The following is a 21,108-nucleotide window of genomic DNA, read 5'->3' on the forward strand; positions in this document are numbered from 1 at the left end:
ACCATCTCCCCAACGGGGACTCGGGGCGGCTTAAATGCGGCCATGCCCAGGACAATACAATATAACAAAATATAAAAACAACATAACATAACATAACATAATGTTGCAATAGTAGAGTTTTTCAGCTAATGCAGGTTCCTTGGGTTAAAAGAGGTGCTGCTGGATATCTGTATGTGTATTCTCTTGTTATTGTTATTATTATTATTATTATTATTATTAACAACAATTTATTTATTTTCCCCCAGCATTCATTAATGTAAAGGAAAAAGGATGGATTGTTGTAATGTCACTACTTTTACCACTCTCAGACAATCACAAAATATTTTATGAGCTCATCGCCATTGTGTTGACAATAGCAGAGTTGCCTACATGACCAGGAAGAAAGTCTCTCCTTCTTCTAGGTCATTCAGACACCTTTGCTAATGTTAGCATGTGATGAGCACAATGGCTAGGAACTCACAGATCGCTCTATGGCTGTCTGGGAGCAGTGACATAGATAGTGTGGTGATGGTCCAGCAGGGCTGATATGGTTTTTGCATGGATGGACTGTGTAGGCTCCAATCCATCATGGCAGAGCATTTGGGAAAGTATGGCCACCTCTAGGCCTATCCAGAGCATTTCTGCTTTAGACAGCATAGACTCGTCCTACAATGATCAAATGAATCCTTTCCATACTTAGACATCGATGATACACCTGCACTTGGAGACCCTCATCTCACCTTCAACAAGATTTTTTAAGATATTGGTTGACGTGCTAAAAGTAATACAGAAGAAATCCAAACAAACTTTTGAATTACCCTTTATTAACAGTTTTGTCATCATTTATTTATTTGTACATGATTCTTAGTGCATCCCGTCAAATAAAACTATCAAACTGTACAAAAAACCCAAAGAGATTAAAAAAGGGGGTGGCAAAACAGGGTGGCAACTTTTCAGTGGTAAGAAACATGGAAACTCAATCATTTATAAATTCTCAAAGGCAGCGAGAATCCAAACAAATCTCTTTATTATCTTTATTTTAAAAAGCTGCAAAAATATAAACTGTAAATTACTGTAATTAGCAGCTACAAGATCCTTTAAAACTGGAACTTGATTAACTGTGAATATGTCTAGAAAAAAAGATGAAAATGAATCAATCATTAAATAAAGTGCTGGAGGCCTTGAAAATGCAGCGGAATCACTTTTAGCACAGCAAGAAAGTAATAGAAGCACAACATCCCATTAAGTGACTATATTTACGCTGACAGCAAAATGGAATATGTACAGCTATCTGTGATCAGCAGCTCCACTTCCCACCCTCCCCATGCATGTAGCTTAGCTTGCAGTTGCTTGGATGCCCAGGAAGCAGAAGCAGAAGGAATGGGCACGCGAAAAGCAGCAATGAATTGCCTATTTACGGCATTGGCAACAGCAGCAAAGCCTGTACTGCAGCAAAGCCAGATGGGGGTTATTTTTTTGTTACAAAACAGAAAAAAGGTTCATTAAACTACTACAGTTTCAAAACATTACTTAGCACTGCTAAGATCCCTGTATAGTAAAGTTATTTTCTTCCTGCTAGTGTTCTGGGATAAGTTACGTTTACAACATTATATCTTTGACTCTCAAGCCTTTAATATCTAAGTTTTGGCAGTAGGGCAGGTAATACAGTTATTGCAATGTGTTTTGCACTTACTGAGTTCATTTGAACATTGGTCATTTTATTTAACATCTGTTCTGTCCACCCTGGAATCTGTTAGCATTGCAGTGTCCAGAAAATGATCTTACACACTTGCAATTACATTTGTTTTATAAGAATTGTAGTACTAACGTCTCACTGACAGTTGTTAGGAAAAAAGGAACAGATTTGCTAGTGTCTCTATGTAGCCAAGGTACTGCTGTCAAGCTGCCTGCTGGCAAATTCAGGTAGTCACAAGGAAAAGCAGCTGGCCAAAGAGCAGCCCAGCCCTTGTATGGAACACCTGTCCTTTTATTGCATGCACAATAAAGAAATGTCTACAGTAATAACCAGTATGGACAGTTTATGATTCTGAAATACTCAAGCACCAGGAGAGAATCATTGTAAACTAAAGTTTCTTTGAATTTGTTCTGTTGTTGTCTTTGAGTTATGGTATTTAATGTACATTTGAGAAAGAATTGTGCTCACAAGTTGCAGTCAGAGGGCCAGCTATCACTTACTGGCTACCTATTTTTATTGGTTGCTGGACGTATTTTGTTCTGTAACGTCTTTTTCTACCTTGCTGTTTGCAGCAGACAATTGTCCTTGGCTTATGGAAGGGCTAGAATAAGTCTTCCTCAAGGAACTGTCTTCAGTCTCCATTGTGAAGAGGTTGGCTTCAATTTTTTCCAAATCATCCGTCCCAGCTTTTATCTTCACACACAGAAGGTTTATGTAAGTCTCATAACGACTTTTCTGTGGAGGACAATGAAACAGAATAAAAAAGCTTGACTGGGGAAGAGAGAAGGAATCAGGAATGACCACAAATGCCGCAGAATCCATCATCCAAACAAAAGAATGGAAAGGATTCTTGCTTCAGTAAGCATTCCCTCCTCCCTACCACCTTGGGACACAATGTCTAAGCAGACATGAAAGGGAATGTGTATTTCCTGCGATTAACCCATTTTCGTTTTCATAGCTGTTTCCTCAGAGAGAGATAACTCAGCAGTAAGGGACAGCAAATTATGTTCCAAAAGATAATATATGTGGGTGTAAGGTAGCCTTATGCCCACATATGCCACTAACAGGATCCCAGCTATTTTGAGATCTCTGACACACTGATTTGTTCACAGTCTGTGTGTTACACAGGGATGCCATAGATCAGATTAATCTATTATTTCCCAAATATTTATATATTATATATTTGGAAAATAACAAAATACTATGAAATATTTGAATAACATGTCATTATTTATTTCTTGGTTTTATTTATTTGTGGTATTTATATACCGCCCTTCTCAACCCCGAAGGGGACTCAGGGTGGTTCACAGTGTTGCCAACAATTCAATGCCCTTGATAAACAACAGTATAAAACATCAACGTTGACCCTCCCTTAATAAAACATTAAACATTATTAAACACATCACATAAAATAACATCATATTTACTAAACTGAATTTACTAAATGTAATTTTATTCAACTAGTTTATTTTGCAACTAGGAAGAATTCATTTTAAAAGTCATTTTTAAAAAGAGATAGAATGAAACAAAGTTTTTCCAGTCGTTACATCTTGGCCACTGGACGATTATATAGTAGAGTCTCACTTATCCAACACCCGCTTATCCAACGTTCTGGATTATCCAATGCATTTTTGTAGTCGATGTTTTTAATAAATCATGATATTTTGGTGCTAAATTCGTAAATGCAGTAATTACTACATAGCATTATTTCGTATTGAACTACTTTTTCTGCCAAATTTGTTGTATAACATGATGTCTTGGTGCTTAATTTGTAAAATCATAACCTAATTTGATGTTTAATAGACTTTTCCTTAATCCCTCATTATCCAACATATTTGCTTATCTAACATTCTGCCGGCCCGTTTATGTTGGATAAGTGAGACTCTACTGTAGCTCTAAACTTCTCTTTGTTTTGTTGCCATCTTTGTACCAGGTATCATTTGTCACCTAGAAGATGGGAAAAGCCTCACCTCAAATATTAAATAATGCTCTTTCAGGCGATATTCTTCAGCCTCTTTTGACTTGAGTCCTTTTGCTATTGGATGTAATTTGTGCTCAGTTAATTCGTCTACAGTTTGCTTCATTTTGTTCTCATGAGACTGCAGCTGTTCCTCCTGGAGAAGGTTCACACAGAGAGAGAAAAGGATATCAACAGAAATGGACATATGGGCAGACATCTACCAAATTGCAGACATAGCATGTTTTTCTTAGGCATATGCATTCGTTTCCTATATGTCACAAATTCCATTTGCCAATTTATGTTATATACAACTATTAAACAACTGGAGAGAGTAGTCTCAGTGCCAGCACCTGCAACACTAGACCTCTATCAGGGCCCACTAGTTTCAGGGTCCTGTAGAGCTATATTTAGTATATAGATATGAAAACTGCTATTAAAATATCCCAGAAGATCCTTAGCTGTGTTTCTTCCTATTCATTAGAAGAAAGTTGAGCTAGCCCCACAACAATTTATTACAAGGCATGAAATGTTAACACCAGAGAGGCTGTGGATTGTGTGCATGTAGATGACTTTTGGTTGCCTAAAGTAGAGTTTATTAAGGTGTTTCCACTCATGACACCTTTTTGTCCAATAATTTTTTATGTATTTTATTTATTTATTTATGACATTTGTACCCCTCCTTTCCCCAACCAAGGGCCCAAGGTAGTTTACAACCAATAAAAACATACCATATAAAAATTAAGAACAAGGTAAAACCATAAATATTAGCAAATGCTGCAAAACTTTTTAAAGATAGATCAAACCACCCCGATAATACCTAACAAAGACAAATGGCCTTCTTAACGTACCTCTATATCTTTTATCTATCTATATCTATATCTATTCTATATCTGTCCATCCATCCATCCATATAATAAAAGAAAAAAATATGTATGTTTGTGTGTGATGGGGTGTCCACTTACAGAGACAAGCTCCTGACTCCACAAACAGCTATAGCTCCCACTACTCAGGAGATACCAAAGGCCCTCTCTCCAATGACATTGTAGACTATAGTGAGCACCATGAACATGTACAAGAGCCCTGCAATGTCCTCCACAAACATCACACTACCCATCACCCACCCAAACAAAGGTTTTCATACTGGGACAATTTCATCCTAGATTTTATGTGTTTCCACCACAGACATCCCAGTGTTTCTTACTCTCTCAATTGGTGTGGAATTTGCATGACCCCACCCACTGCCTCTCCCTTAACTGTTTCCGATTCTTTTATATGGCACACAGTAAACAGAGGAATTTATCAGCAACTGAATCTACTAAAGAGATTTGGGGAGAATTCACCATGATTTATAGGAGTTGTAGGTACTGGGATATATAGTTCACCTACAAACTGTGAGCACTCTGAACTCCACTAACAATGGACCTGGAACTAACTTTGCACACAGAACCCCCATGACCAAGAAAAAAATACTGGAGGTCTTTGGAGGGATTTAGAGGAGTTGTAGTTCACCTACATTCAGAGCGCATTATGAACCCAAACAATTATGGATCTGGACCAATCTCGGCATGTATATCCAATATTCCCAAATTTGAATACTGGTGAGTATTGAGGGGAATTGGCCTGGACATTTTGGAGTTGTAGGTACTGTGATTTATAGTTCATCTGCAATCAATGAGCACTCTGAACTCCACCAAAGATAAAATTGGACCACACTTGGCACACAGAGTTCACATGACCAGCAAAACATACTAGAGGTCTTTGTGGGAAATTCACCTTGATTTGGGGGAGTCATTATTCACCTACATCCAGAGAGCACTGTGAACTCAAGCACTGATGATTTGGACTAAATTTGGCACACATCTAATATGCTGAAATTTGATTACTGGAGGGATTTTGGGGGGAACTGACGTTCCTTTCTGGGAGTTGTAGTTCACCCACAACCAAGGAAACTGTGACCTCCACCGATTATGGACCTGGTCCAAACTTGCCACAGAGAACCCCTATGACTAACTCAACCTACTGAAGGGGTTTGAGGCCACGGACTCACCATAGTGGGAGTTGTAGATTACCCTGCAGCCAGAGAGCACACTGAAGCCCACCAATGATGCATCTTGCTTGACTAGAGCAAACTTGCCCAACATAACAAACTTTAAGTACTGATGGGAGTTTTTTGGGAGTAACCTGGCATGATGTGAGTTGTAGTTAATCCACAAAGTTATGCATTTTATACAATTAAAAATTGAAAGGACACCGGCAGTGTCGGGTACTCAAGCTAGTAGGTATATAAAATAGAAGACAGAGGAGGAACTGGGTCTTTTGCCAAATCTTTCATGAAGCCAGCCATTCACTTATGCAACCCCATTAGAGGTAGTAACCCCAAGTTTAAGAAATCTTGGCCAAAAGTAATAATAACCTTTCAATAAAACAATTCAATGTGCTTTGTCTATGGCGTAGCAAGTAACATTAGGTGTTTATGTAGAAATGTAAACTTCAAGATCTTTAGCATAAGACTATGGACCTCATAACATTAAGTAATGTGATGAGGTCCATTAAGTAATGTGATTAAGTAGTGGACTCGCCATGGATCGTATGATGAGGCCCTGAGTGGCATGAAATGGAAATGGGTGTAGGAATGAAGTTGAATAGAGCATGCCACTTTAGATTGCAAATGTAGTGTATTATTTTAAATACATAATGGAAAGAAGGTCCACAATAGAACTTTTGTTTTAGTGTAATTTGTGGATTTGTTTCACTTCTGGGACACATACTGAATTCTCACCTGAACTGGTCTTTATCCAGAGTTGTATTGTGATTTTAGTTATGCTGGACGCAACAGAAAGCTGGGTTAAAAGTACATTTCCAACACAAAAGTTTTATAACCCAGAAAGGACCCGAAACTGGAATAGATGGCAGCACGTAAACAACGTCTCCTGCTTTTATCCAAGTGAATAAATATGGCAGACTGATCAAAGAAGTGGGATACAGAAGCACATCATTTTCTGTGTTGTTGAAGAATTTCATGGCTGGAATCACTGGGTTACTGTGAGTTTTCCAGGCTGTGTGGCCATGTTCCAGAAGCATTCTCTCCTGACGTTTCACCCACATCTATGGCAGACATCCTCACAACCTCTGAAAATGTTGATGGTATGCTTAATAATAATTCTATTGGTGTGCACATAGCTTTACAGAGGCTTTTCTTTTTACCTGACAGAGTTTCGTGATTGAAGATGGCAGGAGAGGACGGCAGAATTTCTTCATGGAGCAGATAGCAGCAGGGAAGGCAGGGGCAGAAAAAATGGCAGCCACCAAGTTTATCCTCAGGATCCAGGACAGCATTTCTCCTTTGCTTCTATGAAAAACAGACAGAGTTGGAGGAAGGAGGTTCAGGGGGAAAAAAAAGAAAGAGGGAAAGGAAAGGGTACATATATGCCCTGTCAACATTTTTCAAAAGAGGGATTGAGTGTGAGGAATTCAACTGATGCTGGCTGATGCTGGCAAATGCTGGCTGATGCAGATCACCAAGGTATCTATTTTTTTTCAGTGTCAGGAATGACTTGAGAAATTGCAAGTTGCTTCTGGTGTGAGAGAATTGGCTGTCTACAAGGACGTTGCCAAGGGGACGCCCAGATGTTTTACCATCCCATGGGAGGCTTCTCTCATATCCCCACATGGGAAGCTGGAGCTGACAGACACGAGCTCACCCCATTCCCCAGATTCAAACTGCAGACCTTTATTTCTATTTAAATCATATATAAAAGCACGAATTTAAATAATCATGACTTGAAAATACCATTTTTTAAAGTCCCATATGCAGATCTTAATTTTTGCCAATCTATATAAGAGGCACCATTTTATTACATCATTGTATATAATGGAATTTCATAGATTTTGGCATCCAGAGGGAGGAGGCCATTCCTCAAACCAAGTCCAGCAGATAGCAAGGGCCCACTGTATATATTGTTATTGTGCTTTATTTTAATTCTACATTGCTGGAGTCCCATACTGAAACCGAAATGATTTTATAGATCAGCCAATTGGCCTTATTAAAACAGACAATATAAGCACAACATACAGTATACATCAAGTCCAAGCAAAATTATAACTAAACAAGAACAGATAGAAAAAGTGGGGATGACCAACTTATAACCAAATGTACCTTAACCTTAAATTTATACATCAAATGTCCTCATCCCCTTACACTGTGTATACCAATCTGGTCGATATACTCTGCTCTCCTTTTGAATGCTTTAAACAGATAAAGGACAACTTTTGTTGTTGTTACAGAGTTATAACCAGCTAGTAAGAATGTGGTTTTGGCCACATACTGGGAGAAAGATAGGGTGCAAGTAAGCAAACAAAATGACATTTTTTGGATGTGTGGCTTGTCTTTTGACCACAACTAGGAAACAAATGCACTTACAACCAGTACTATTCTAAAACATTAAACCACTTAAAACATGTATCTCAAAATACAGCCTAGAAAAAAAAACAGCATATACTTTCAAAAGTACGTGTTGACGTTCAGCTGAAGAATACTATAAAATGGAATGACTTTCACAGAGGATTCAAGCATCAAGAAGAGTGGTACGTATTCTTAGGAGAGCATGTACAGGGTTGCACAGATGGGATGATGGATTTTCCTCGACAAGAAGCACTATCTTAGAAATAGCTTTGTTCATCAACCTGATTGAAAATTTCAATCATAGGCATAATCTGTGGAAATGAAAAAAATCTGTTCACACGGAAGCTGATAGTAGGTACAGACAGTCCCTGAGTTACAAATATCCAGCTTACAAATGACTCATAGTTACGGATGGGGGTACAAAAGGAAGTGAGAGAACTCTGTCCCTCAGAAGTGTCTCCACTGAAGCTGTATCACCAATCCTTATTTCCAGAACAAGCCAAATTTTTCGAAATCCAATTATCTCAGGGACAGAAAGTGAGGTGAAACCTTCTGAACAGGGGCACAGACAGAAAAACAAACATCACAGGGGTGTTAACCCTTCCCTATGCTATCCATGTTAATCTACCTCTCTTTGGCTGGAGTTACACATAAAAATGTGCCTATTCCAATTTACATACAGATTCAACTTAAGAACAAATCTACAGAACCTATCTTATTCACAAGATATCTTGGGGACTGCCTTTATATGAAATGCTATGGGCTCAGTAAAATACCTGGATAATAACTGGTAACTAGCTCAACTGCTTTGATACCTGAACCTAGACTATAACTGATGTTTCTGAACAATCTTTAGGAAAGCACATGGAGTCTTTTTTACCAGAATTTTATCAGAATTCAGTCCATGAATGAATTATTACCACAATCCTATCTAAATCCACCAGGTGAGGGAGCAGTTTATCCAGACTAAACTCATAAAAGGCATTATGGATGAGAGTAGTAAACCAAATCCAGACAGATTCTCCTGAGTGCCAATTTGGCCCTTGGTAGACATTGGATACCCGTGCTCATCTCTTAATGATGATGGCTTTCTTGTCACCAGCATTTACCTTTTAAGTGGGTTGAATTTGAGTTTGCTAACTTGCATTCAATCCTTCACTGACTTCAGATCCTTGTTTAGGAATCTATTACTCACGTATCAGAGCCCCTGGTGGCACAGTGAGTTAAACTGCTGAGCTGCTGAACTTGGTGACCAAAAGATCAGTGGTTCCAATCTGGGGAGTGGGGTGAGCTCCGACTGTTAGCCCCAGCTTCTGCCAACTCAGCAGTTAGAAAACATGCAAATGTGTGTAGATCAATAGGTACCACTCCGGCGAGAAAGTAATGGCGATCCATACGGTCATGCCGGCCACATGACCTTGGAGGTGTCTTTGGACAATGCTGGCTCTTCAGCTTAGAAATTGAGATAAGCACCAATCCACAGAGTCAGACACGACTGGACTTAATGTCAGGGGGAAACCTTTATCTTTACTACACATGTATCAGAAGCAGGGCTGAATACTGATGCCATATTGCTAACATCCCATCCCATATTATATTGGTTCAATTTTGATACGTTTAGCATAAAGAATAAGATGGATAGTATTTGAAAGGAAAATCTTCATTGGGCAACGCAGGAGTCCCTGACTGTTCTTGTGCACCGGGAACCCTGTAACATACTGCTCCCAAGATCCAAATGAGCAGGCAATCTTATTGTCTGTCATTATTAATTGTATAATCGGCATTGAAAGTTTGCCATATGTGTGTTCTGTAAGCTGTTCTGTGTCCCCTTCGAAGTGGGAAGGATGGGATATATATTGCAAATAAATAAATAAATAAAATAAGAATAAACTAATAACATGTTTGTGATACTGAGAGGCAGCTTATCAAAACTAAACTATTAAAAGGCACTATGGATGACACTAGTAAACCAAATTGAGACCCAGAAGACTCAACAATTTCCCCCTCCATTTGCCCCACAGAAGATCATGTTCAATATTTAAACCAGGATATTATCCCAAATAAAATGGGTCCACATGCTAATCATCCATCACATCTAGTTAAAAACAAACAGTCAAGGAGATCAATTTAAGACTTTCTTATCCAAACATGCTCAGTGTTTCTCACTCTTAGTGCAAGAGAGTGGCAGTCTTCAATAAATCTAACATGCCAAAGTGAGAAAGTTTTTGGGTTGTTTTCAGCCACAATTGTCCGAGAGGAAGTTTGCGTTACAGCAGTTAAATTAAGGTCCCAGAAAAAAAACCATCCTGTATATTCTTTGTGCTGTATAGCTTCTGCAAGAATTCTTTCTCTCTCGTTCCTTTTCATTTTGGAAATACCATACAGTGTTCAATATCCATGGTTTTATCTACCCATGTGCCACCTCCACCCTCCAGAAGTGTTAGTGGGCTTTTTTTTGCCCTGAAGTTCTATTCTATGATATGCTTTTAACTCAAGTATAGTAAAAAATAGGGTTCATTAGTGTGAAATGTGGTTGTGCACTGGGACATATCACCAAGTCACTGACATATTCTGAATAAGCAGTTGTGTAGTGCTGAAATAGTTTATCTCTGTATGCAGATATTTATACTACATTGAGGGAATAATAGTTCGCATCTTGAGGGAAAAAGATGGAACCTGCATGCCATGTCAACACTGAGCTGCAGTGGTGCAATGGGTTAAACCCTTGTGGCAGCTGGACTGCTGACCCAAAGGTTGGGTTGCCAGTTCGAATCTGCAAGACGGGATGAGCTCCCATCTGTCAGGTCTAGTTTATGGGGACACGAGAGAAGCCTCCCAGCAGGATGGTAACACATCCGGGCATCTTCTGGGCAACGTCTCTGTAGACGGTCAATTCTCTCACACCAGAAGTGACTTGCAGTATGTTCTCAAGTTGCTTCTGACACGATAAAAAAGTCAACACTTTCTGTTGCCCACAAATAGGCCCAACGGTTAAGTCTGTGGCCGGAGCCTCTCGCTCCTCTGTACAAACAACACATTTCCAGTACTGTCTTTTATCATTAAAAATATGTCAGGATATTCACATTTATCATGTAGACCCTTGTCTGGAGAACTGCAAGACAATCCACACTTTGCCACATTAAAAGACCAATGAAAAGAACTTTACACAGCTTCTCCTGTGCCACTTACGGAGCTTGGAAGAGGAACACTCGCCAGTCTGCTGTTTTCAGCTTCAGCACATTGGACTTTTTGCTGTAGTCTGAGGCTTTTGTGGCTAAGGCATGGTGAATACGAATAGCATTCTTTAAATCTACTTCAGAAAGTTCTTTGTCAGGTTTGTATTCATCCTACAAAAAAGAAGAGAAATAGTGATAATAAGTCTAATATAATCAGGCCCAAAGGAGATGCTGATATAGTTTTTCCTTTAAACATAGATGCCACATGAAGGAAAGAAAAAGATGCTTTACAAAAGAGAAGAAGCAAAGGACACTGCAAATGGGCTACACTACTTGGCTGGAAAAAAAAATAACTGCTTGAATCCAAAGAACAATTAATGAAATGAGTTCATTTGCTACTGCTGTCCCATGAATTATTAAAACAGTGCCGAGATGAAAAATCTCTGGCTCTCAAGATGTTTCAGCTTGCAATCCCCATTGCTATTCAACCTGGGCAATGATGAGTAAGTGGAAATCTATTAGTGGAAGGTTTTGTGTATTCTACTATCCTCAGTTTTATAACATGATTAAAACTACAGCAAGGAATCTAGAGCTGGGGTCCAAGGGACAGTTCATAGTCCTTCAGACTTATGGGCCCAGATTACAATTTGAAAAAACATGAATTATTATGCACACTGCACAAATCTTATTTGTAGTGCAAAAATATGTATGAAAGAATACAATATTTAAAACAAAGAACAATTTTAACCAACATAAACTTACCAGTATTTCAATGGGAAGTATGGGCCTGCTTTTGACTGATTAATTGTGTGCCTTCAAGTTGGTTGACCCTAAGTTTAGGGCCGCAGCTGGCCCACGGGCTTGTATAGATACGATTTACCAACCAACCAGCATATTCAACCGTTGAACAGCTCTTACCGACAGGAGGTTCTACCTAATGTTTTGGTGGAATCCTTCCCCCTGCAATTTGAACCCATTGTCCCATTGTGCCCTAGTCTTTGGAGCAGCAGAAAGTGAGCTTACTCCTCAATGTGCAAATCTGATAAGCAGATGCTGCACAATTATTCTCCAGGAAGGGTGGCTTTGTATTGCTCCGGAAGGCACTGGACTCCAAGTCCCATAATTTCTCTCAATTGGCTGTGTATACATAGGTCAATGAGGGTTGTTTCACTCACTGCGCCTATTCTGTGTAAGACAATTTGGTATCAATTCTCAAGCAGCGTGCAGCATGGTTAGTCCGATATGAGCTTTTGGTGTATCATGGAGAGAAAAAAGAGGGACTCAAATTGTTAGAGGAAATTCATTGGGTGTTTCAGAGAACATCTGCTTCCTTAAGGTGAGTCTGGTCCTGTCTTTTCTATGGCTTCTGTCTCACAAAATGGACCAGATTATGGAATATGCATTCTCCTTACAAACCTCAACTCCTGTGCAAAACCTTAGACAAACAGTAAAAACTACATATTCAGCCTGTGCGACCCATTAGTCTTGCATGGTGGCTTCATTATGATTTTCATCACTTCTGAGACTTTATGTCTGAACCATCTCTAAATGGAGCATTACATGGCTGTTAAATGCAATCAGGGTATTAAAAATATTGTATGTGGGTGTCCATTTTATTTCACTGAAGTAGTTTATCAGTGGAAGTGTCTCCACTATTGATTACACTGGATTAATTAAATTGCATGTAATCGTTTGTTTTTACTGATGTCCTTTTAGACCAGGCATGGACAAACTCTGGCATTCCAGGCATTTTGGGCTTCAACTCCCATAATTCTTAACATCTGGTAAGCCGGCTTTGATTTCTGGGCATTGAAGTCCAAAACACCTGGAGGGCCAAAGTTTGCCCATGCCTGTTTTAGATAGGCAACTATTGCTTTTAAAAATCCTTTAGTTACAAGAGATATGTGAAAACTTTTAAGTTCAGATGCAGGCTAGATCCACCCTTCCATATAATGCAGTTTAGAACTGCATTGTATGGCCAGTGTAGACCAGGCGTGCGTAAACCTTGGCTCTCCAGGTAGGCTGTTAGGAATTGTGGAAGTCCAAACACCTGAAGGGTTGAAGTTTGCCCATGCCTGGTGTAGACCCATATGATACAGCTTAACTGCATTAAACTTCTGTATATGGGTCTACACAGATCATATAATGCAATTTCAAATTGCATTATGTGGCAATGTAGACCCATCCACATTGTGCCTATAAATGATCAAGAATCAAGTCTCTGGCTGGTAGTGCTAGAAACAGAGTCCTCTTGTCCGAGCCAACAAGGCTCTCTCAACGTTGGATTCCTCCCAGTGTTTGTCCCTTGTCCAGTTTGTTTTAGATGGAAATCCTTGTGCTGAAGAGAAGTCACTCTGTAGGAGAAAGAGCTTACAGCAATTAACAGAGTAGCCATCTAATGCTCTTTACCTTTTGCAAGTACAGGATGGTTCCCTTAAGCACAGCGTAAAACTTCTTCCATCCTCTTCGTCCTCTGGGAGCTGAAAAACATTTTTTATGATAGCAGGGTTACCTGGGGACATAACTAAAAAAAAACCCAGAGCCTGGAAAACATAAACAAGGCTGAAATCGTTTTTAAAAATTGCTAGCTTTGTTTTAACGAAAATTATATAATTAATTTATTGTATTATTTATCATTTATTGTCATAGCACAATGTTGTTTTAAACTTGAAACCAACTAAAACAATAAAGAATGGTCAAAAATGGTGCATCAAAGTACCAAATTAAAGTAACAGAAATGTTCTTATGGAAACTATTAACAACTTTGTCATTTAATAATTTGAATAACAACTTCTAACGTAAATTTTTTCAATGTGTTAGAGTAGGATTATTTTATTTCCTCTCTCTGCCCACCACTTATTTTCAATCACTCGGAGATGCCTACAGAAAGAGTTGGTGTGAGCTGATCTATGAAAAGTAATAACTGTGTTGAGAGTAAAGGAAGCTCTTAGCTCTTTTTGGCATGATTCCACACAGCTATGCCTACCCCCCCCCCCCCCCCCGTTGAGATGGTTAACATAATACAGAAAATAGTTTTTTTTTAGTATAGTAGATAAGGCAGCTCTTTAAACAATATTCTGCAATGGATGTTGATGCTTCAAAAATAGGTTGGAGCGATTGCTCAAGAAGGATGTATCCTGGACACAGTATGCCAAATAGTACACCACCCTAAGTTTAATAGTAGAAAGAAACAGAGAAGGCATGGGCAAAGTTTGGCCCTCCAGGTGTTTTGGACTCCAACTCCCACAATTCCGGAATCCAAAACACCTGGAGGCCCAGACTTTGCTCATGTCTGCTCTATACTCATGTATAAGTCTAGAAATTGTAGTTTAAAAGAGGCACTTGGAGAGGCACTGTTCTCCTCTACTCTTTCTGCCTTGGTGTTGTTTCTGGCCTTTTTGAAATGGGGGAATGGTGGCACTGGTGGGCAGAAGTAGCTTGGCATCTGAGTCGGTATTGGTGCTTTCCCATCTTCACAGAATGACGCTTGACTTATCCACAGGTCATAAGAAAATCAATAATTTTGGCCCCAAAAGATGACCTCAACTTGTCCATGAGGTTGAATTGTACAGGAATATATATAGTAGTTATTGAGATATAAAGAATATGATGTCTGCCTACTACTAAGACATTGCTAAGACATTCGGATTGCCTTACTGTCTTATGTCAATGCAGTAAATAAATCCCATTGTTTTCCATTATTATCAAAGATGAACAAGACAAAAAAATCAAGTAGAAATCTTCCTAGCTCCAATCTTTTAAATCAATAGGAATTAAAATGTGGTGGATCTTTTTGACTCTGGAGTTTACATGGGCATGAGGGGCCACCATGTCTGGTCAACAGCGATATGGGAGCTGCTTTCCTGTGGTATCCCATCCAAAATCCTTTGTTATTCAAGAACCACATGGGAGGACATAATGGTGTTCCTCGTCAGGGTACCACTTTATGTTGCATGCTACAAACATATCAGGATATTGCAATATTGATGGTGGTTTTTCTTCTTCTCTCCTCCCTCCCCTGTAAACATGAAATGATGTTCTGTCATTCTGGATTATTGCTGGCAGCAGCTGCAACATTTTTCTCTCATGTTGAAATGTGTTTCTTTTTCTGAGATGTATTGGAAAAAATATGATCCCTTCTTGTTTTCTTCTTTCTTTTAAGAGAACAGTGTGATGACTCATGGGCCATGTAGTCCCGTTCCAAGTACTATTGTGGCAGACGAAGAGGAAAACTTGGGTTTCCCACCGTTTCAGCCAGAATTGGAGCCCTTGCACCTGCAGGATGTTTGCCCTCCAGAAGTCAGCCAAACAGGCCTTGGGCAAAAATCTCCCCCGTTCTCTCGCCGGGATAATTATAATCGAGATAGAGGCGCTAGGGAGGCGAATCGCCGAAGCGCCAGGATCGCTGCCAGACAATTAGCTGATTAAGCCTGTTTCCCTTGGGAAATCTTAAGGAGTCATGCATCTGGACATAGTATGGGTTTCACTTCTTGTTCCCCAGGGAAAGTGTTCCTTGGCGGGAAAGCAAGATCCTATATAGGTGTTTACCCGCAAGGAGATCCTTGCGGAGTCAATTCGTCAGCTTCAGGAGTGAGATCGTGTGTAGACTACGCTACTCCAGTTCCTCGTTTCCAGGACCTTGTTCTCGTTCCAGCCCTGCCTTGTTTCCCGGACCTCGCCACGGATTTTGCCACGGACCCTGTTCTTGTTCCTTGCTTCTTGTTGCCTTGAATCAAGCCTTGTTTGCCAAGAATCTAGTTTGCTCTCCAGCCTTGTTATCAAGCTCCATTGGACTAAAGGACCCTGTCATTTCCCCACACTTTGCTCGGCAAAGTGTGTGTTTCGGTTATTGGATTATAACTTTGGACTCTAATATCTCATATTGGACATTGATTTCCTGGACTATTTTTGACCTTTCCTGAAAGGTCTACTTCTGAACTATATTCCTCACTTGTTTTTATTGACTTTATATATTCCTTTAATAAAGATATTAGATAGATTCTGGTCTCTGTGCATGGTTATTGGTGCTCTGCAGCCTGGGTCCTGACAAACAGTGTTAGTGTTAGAACAGTAAACTATAACTCTGTGGCTGTAAAAATAAATGTAGAAGCAAAGAGGGTAAAACCCAAACTTCAAACCATTCATACTTTAGCAAATCACCCTCCAGTTTTTAAGCCCTCTGGCAGAGCCCTAGGGTTCTTCCACACAGCCTTATAACCCAGAATATCAAGGCAGAAAATCCCACAATATCTGCTTTGAACTGGATTATCTGAATCCACACTGCCATATAATCCAGTTCAAAGCAAATAATGTAGATTTTATTCAACTGTGTGGAAGGGGCCCAAGTGTACTTTCAAAAGACCCCTATAAACAAACCCCTAAAATGAGGCAACTGCAACTGGTGGAGGCAATAAACTCAAAGAGCGATACTGTATAAATTCACACTGCTTTGTATACTGTCATTGTATGAGAGCCTTGGGAGAAAGTGGCTCTCATACAATGACAAAAAAAGACATAAATCTGAGTGTAAAAAATTTATGTTTTGGACCACCACTCCTATACCAGGCATGGGGAAACCTCAGCCCTCCAGGTGTTTTGGACTTCAACTCCTACAATTCCTGGAGGGCTGAGGTTTGCCCATGCCTGTCCTAGACCCTACTTGTCAGAAATGCCACTTTTCCATCTTAATTTTCAAGGCTAGTTGTGAATGCATTACTGAAGAACCCTCCCCACAAACAGAGCCGAGGAGCATAGCATTTCAACAGCACCTCTGACATTCCAGCCAACATCCCCTGCCATTCTTCCTTGTCACGGGCATATACCTACTTCTCTTCCCATCCATGTCTGCATGCGTCTTCCGGGTGAGGATCCCATGCTTGTAGGTAATAGCATTCTGAGCCTGAGGCACATCCAGGAAGGGGTTACTGCCATCAACTATCCTTGCCATTTTCTTGGAACTGGCACCAAATTTATCATCCACTAACTCTGACAATGACTTTCGAAGTTCATCCTCGTCACTTGGAAATAAAACAAAAGGAGTAAACAAACTGTATTGTACAGCCATCATATCTGTTTCCCCCTGATTTTGTGTGGATACGCAAAACCGCAGATAATAGCAGGCCCTATTGAAATAAAGAACTTTTGGTTCATGGATACCACAGAGGCATGCTGGAGAACCTAGAAAATGCCTACAGAGGATATTTTGTTCGGTATTGATAAATATAACCACAGATACCAGTGCCATGGACATGGGGATTATACTGTACTGAAAAGTAGAAATTGTTCTCTGGAAAGTCTGTGTAAATTTTGGAAGGAGATTGTCACCAGGAACTGGCATAACTTGCTCTTGCTTCAGAATTTTTCTAACATGCAAATTCTCTGGAAAGCCGTGGTGAAGATAATATCAGTACATTTGCACATTGGTTACATTCCAAGACTTTACCCAGTTTGTTGCTAGAGTCTCTGTCTCTCCTTCTCCCCCTCTCTCTCTGAACCAACCTTCCTACAGGGGTGGCTTGGGGTGGGTCCAATGTGGGGTAGACTTTTGACCTTAGAAGTAGGTTCATATTATCTTGGTAGAACCTCAGGAAGGACACTTTCTGTCAATGGATGGAGACTATCATTTTCATCTATTTGCACAAAAGTGGAGCAGATAAGCAGGAATCAGATTTCCAGAAAGTGTCATTTGCTGTTTCTAGCTCTCTATTACTTTCCCAACCACTCCCAGGTTTAAGCTTGGGAAAGGAGAAAATGATGGGGAAAGACTGACAATTAGAGTGATTATTCATTACTTTCTCAAAATGGTTGGCTACCATCTTTGCAGAGAGAAGATGCATAACATCCTCCTGAGAGATGATATGATCACATTTTTAGACACCTTAATGGCTATTACAGAGAATAATAGAATAACAGAGAATGCTGTTGTGGAGTGTACAGCCAAGTGTTTGAAATTACAAGAGGGTAGATTTCAACTGAACGTTAGAAAAATAGTATTGACCGTGAAAGACATTCAGAATGGAAACAATTGCCTAGAAAGATGCTTCTTAGCAGGGGGTTGGACTAGATGGCCCATGTGGTCTCTTCCAACTCTACTATTCTATGATTCTATGATTCTATGAAGTCTCCTCCTCTGGACGACTTCTAAAATAGGCTGGATTTCTTTCAAGGACCTCATCATATTTACCTTAACCAGTTTCCTAGGACACTTCTACCCCATTTTCAGGAGCCCCCCGCCAGACATCACATGATATTGTGTGACTTCTGGCAGACGTCCAGACCCCAACCAGAGTGCAAGCATCACCAGACACTTTCTCCCCAACTCGGGGATCTTTTTGGGTGGGTGACAATTTCCCCATGAGATCGGGAAAGCGTCGCTGAGAGGGACCTGCACACGGGGTGACAGATTCACCTCACTGCTTCTCCCTTTTCTCTCAGGAGCCAGATGAAGCATGACACTTCACCTGGTCTTTCTGATGCGGCTGTTAAATAGGTTACCTGCTAGGGATATTTTAGATGGAGATCCTGCATTGAGCTTAGACTTGATAATCCATGAAGCCCTTCCCAATTTTATGAGTCTCTGATTGTAATATGTGGTGGAAACAGGAAATGTGCCACTTGGTTGTTTTCAAACCATGTTTTTTTTTTCATGATATGTGAAGCTGTCTAAAATGACTGGTTCAAATGTAGGCAGCATAGAAGTTCCTTGAGGCTGTGTTTGCATTGTTTGCTACAGATGTATATGTTGTGCATTTTTAAAAGCAGGAACTGGTAACCTAATAGCAAGAAGATGAATAATGCATAAAATTAGCTTTGATATATGTTGGGAGCCCTTTGCTGAAAGTTTGGAAGTTGAAATGCCATATAAAGTGTGCTGTATTACTTTTACATTACACCAAAGGTTTCCATTCATATTCTTGGCTTGGAAAGTTAATGAGTTGGCATTTTTTAAGATGTTACTTATTCAACATCCCTGTATATAAACATTTTCTTTAATCTGATGCTCGGATGCTCTCTCTCTGAACTCTCTTATATAAGCTTTCTCCCAAATGCCAAAGCTTTGCACATAACCAACTCACGACAGATACATGGCTCCCTCCAGTGGATTATGTTAATGAATGTTTCAGAGAGATGTGAACTGCTGCCCTTGTTCTGTAGTAAAAGAACATTAGTTTTCCAAGTATCTCTCAGATGAGTTTTGCTGTCATTTTTTCCTGTTGTGAGAGGGTTTTAAATTATAAATATTGAAAACCTCTTAATCAGCCATGCATTTTTAAAAATGTGTACCTTCCACCAATTTTACTTCATGTTCTTAAACCTGCATTGATAACAAATTTCAGATGAACCTGAAAAGAGTTACTGGCCATTGGCAGGGTGGCCCTGGTTTTGTAGTCTCGGAGAGGCGGCAAAAAAGGTGATCTTTCACATCACATAATAATACTGCTATGATTCCACTTCTACAACTATGACTGTGTCTGATGGAATTCTGGCATTTGTAATCTAGGGATTCTTGGGCAGAAAACCCCAGGATTTCATAGGATGGGATCATAGCAATTTAAATGGATAATGCAGTAATTCTGTGATGAATTTATATTTTTTGTGCTTTTGGTTCAATCGGTAGCCATTTGGCTGCTCAGTGATGAGAGATAGTGATGCTACCCACAGAGGGAAAAGATGTAAGAGTAGAGAAACGTGAAGCCAGTTGGTTGAAAAACTGCTATTAATAGTAAAGAAGGAGAAGAAAGAAAGAACATTATTCTATCACCAGTTGTTGTTTCTTTTTAAAGCTGATCATCTCTGATGACCAGACAGTTTTTGTTATGCTCTTTGACTCCAGATCTATCCGATTTGGAGTTCATTCTGAGCCTAGTTAAAATTGTACAGACCTGGTTTGAGATGATTAAAATGATCCTGCCTGTCAAAAATATATGTGAAATTCACCCAGATCCTTCCCATGTAGTGCTATAGCTATATATAGACAACTCTTTTTCTAATCAGATTATTACTTGACCCATTTTTCCCTCTGGCGCTTGTGTGAGAATGACGGTTATGATCACCTGCTGCTTTGGAGCCCCTGGTGGCACAATGGGTTAAACCCTTGTGCTGGCAGGACTGCTGACCGAAAGGTCGGTGGTTTGAATCCGGGGAGCGGGGTGAGCTCCCATCTGACAGCTCCAGCTTCCCATGCAGGGACATGAGGGAAGCCTCCCACAGGATGGTAAAACATCAAACATCCAGGCGTCCCCTGGGCAATGTTCTTGCGAACGGCCAATTCTGTCACACCAGAAGTGACTTGCAGTTTCTCAAGTTGCTCCTGACATGAAAAAAGCCTGCTGCTTTTCAAATGATGATACATAACTTTCCTCCCTTATGCCCCCACCATAACATGTGTACAAGTGGAAGGTTTGATTTAGAAAACCACTTTTCAATATAAATATTGAAGTGTTGTGTGATTTCTGGGTTGTATGGCTGTGTTCTAGCAGCATTTTCTCCTGACATTTTGCCTGCATCTGTGGCTGACAGCCTCAGAGGATCTGGAGATTCCAGCCACAGATGCAGGTGAAATTTCAGGAGAAAATGTTGCTAGAACACTGTTATACAGCCCAGAAACCACACTAAACTTCAGTGATTCCAGCCGTGAAAGCCATCGACAGTAATATAGCTGAGTCACCCAAAATAAAAATAATGATGAAGGATGTTTTTCCAATTTTCCATTCCCACCCTCTGCTCCCTCATTCCCTGTTGTAGTGAGTTTTTGATACAGTGAGCATCATCTGCATGGCTGTACTCAATAACTGAAATGTTGCAGAGTTCCTCTTTGTTTGTTTTAATGCAGCCATTTTTTCCTACATCATTCTAACCTCTGGTCATTTTCTTTGCCTTCCCTCTCTCTCCTCCA

The 21,108-nt window shown here is 39.9% G+C and overlaps 1 protein-coding gene across 3 annotated transcripts in view; it reads right to left on the reverse strand.

The window, feature by feature from the left end:
- Positions 1 to 783: 783 nt before the first annotated feature.
- The window catches only part of psd2 (pleckstrin and Sec7 domain containing 2), a 90,989-nt gene continuing 70,664 nt past the window's right edge, over positions 784 to 21,108 (reverse strand). For all 3 annotated transcript variants that reach the window (XM_062977892.1, XM_062977891.1, XM_062977893.1), the window contains 6 exons: positions 17,040 to 17,230; positions 13,623 to 13,693; positions 11,227 to 11,384; positions 6,840 to 6,984; positions 3,646 to 3,789; positions 784 to 2,410 (listed from right to left, as the gene is read on the reverse strand). In XM_062977892.1, coding sequence (XP_062833962.1) covers positions 2,189 to 2,410; positions 3,646 to 3,789; positions 6,840 to 6,984; positions 11,227 to 11,384; positions 13,623 to 13,693; positions 17,040 to 17,230 — 931 coding nt within the window. In that variant the 3' untranslated portion in view covers positions 784 to 2,188. The remainder of the gene's footprint in view (positions 2,411 to 3,645; positions 3,790 to 6,839; positions 6,985 to 11,226; positions 11,385 to 13,622; positions 13,694 to 17,039; positions 17,231 to 21,108) is intronic.

This window comes from Anolis carolinensis, chromosome 4 (assembly GCF_035594765.1).
Source record: "Anolis carolinensis isolate JA03-04 chromosome 4, rAnoCar3.1.pri, whole genome shotgun sequence".
Classification (NCBI taxonomy): domain Eukaryota; kingdom Metazoa; phylum Chordata; class Lepidosauria; order Squamata; family Dactyloidae; genus Anolis; species Anolis carolinensis.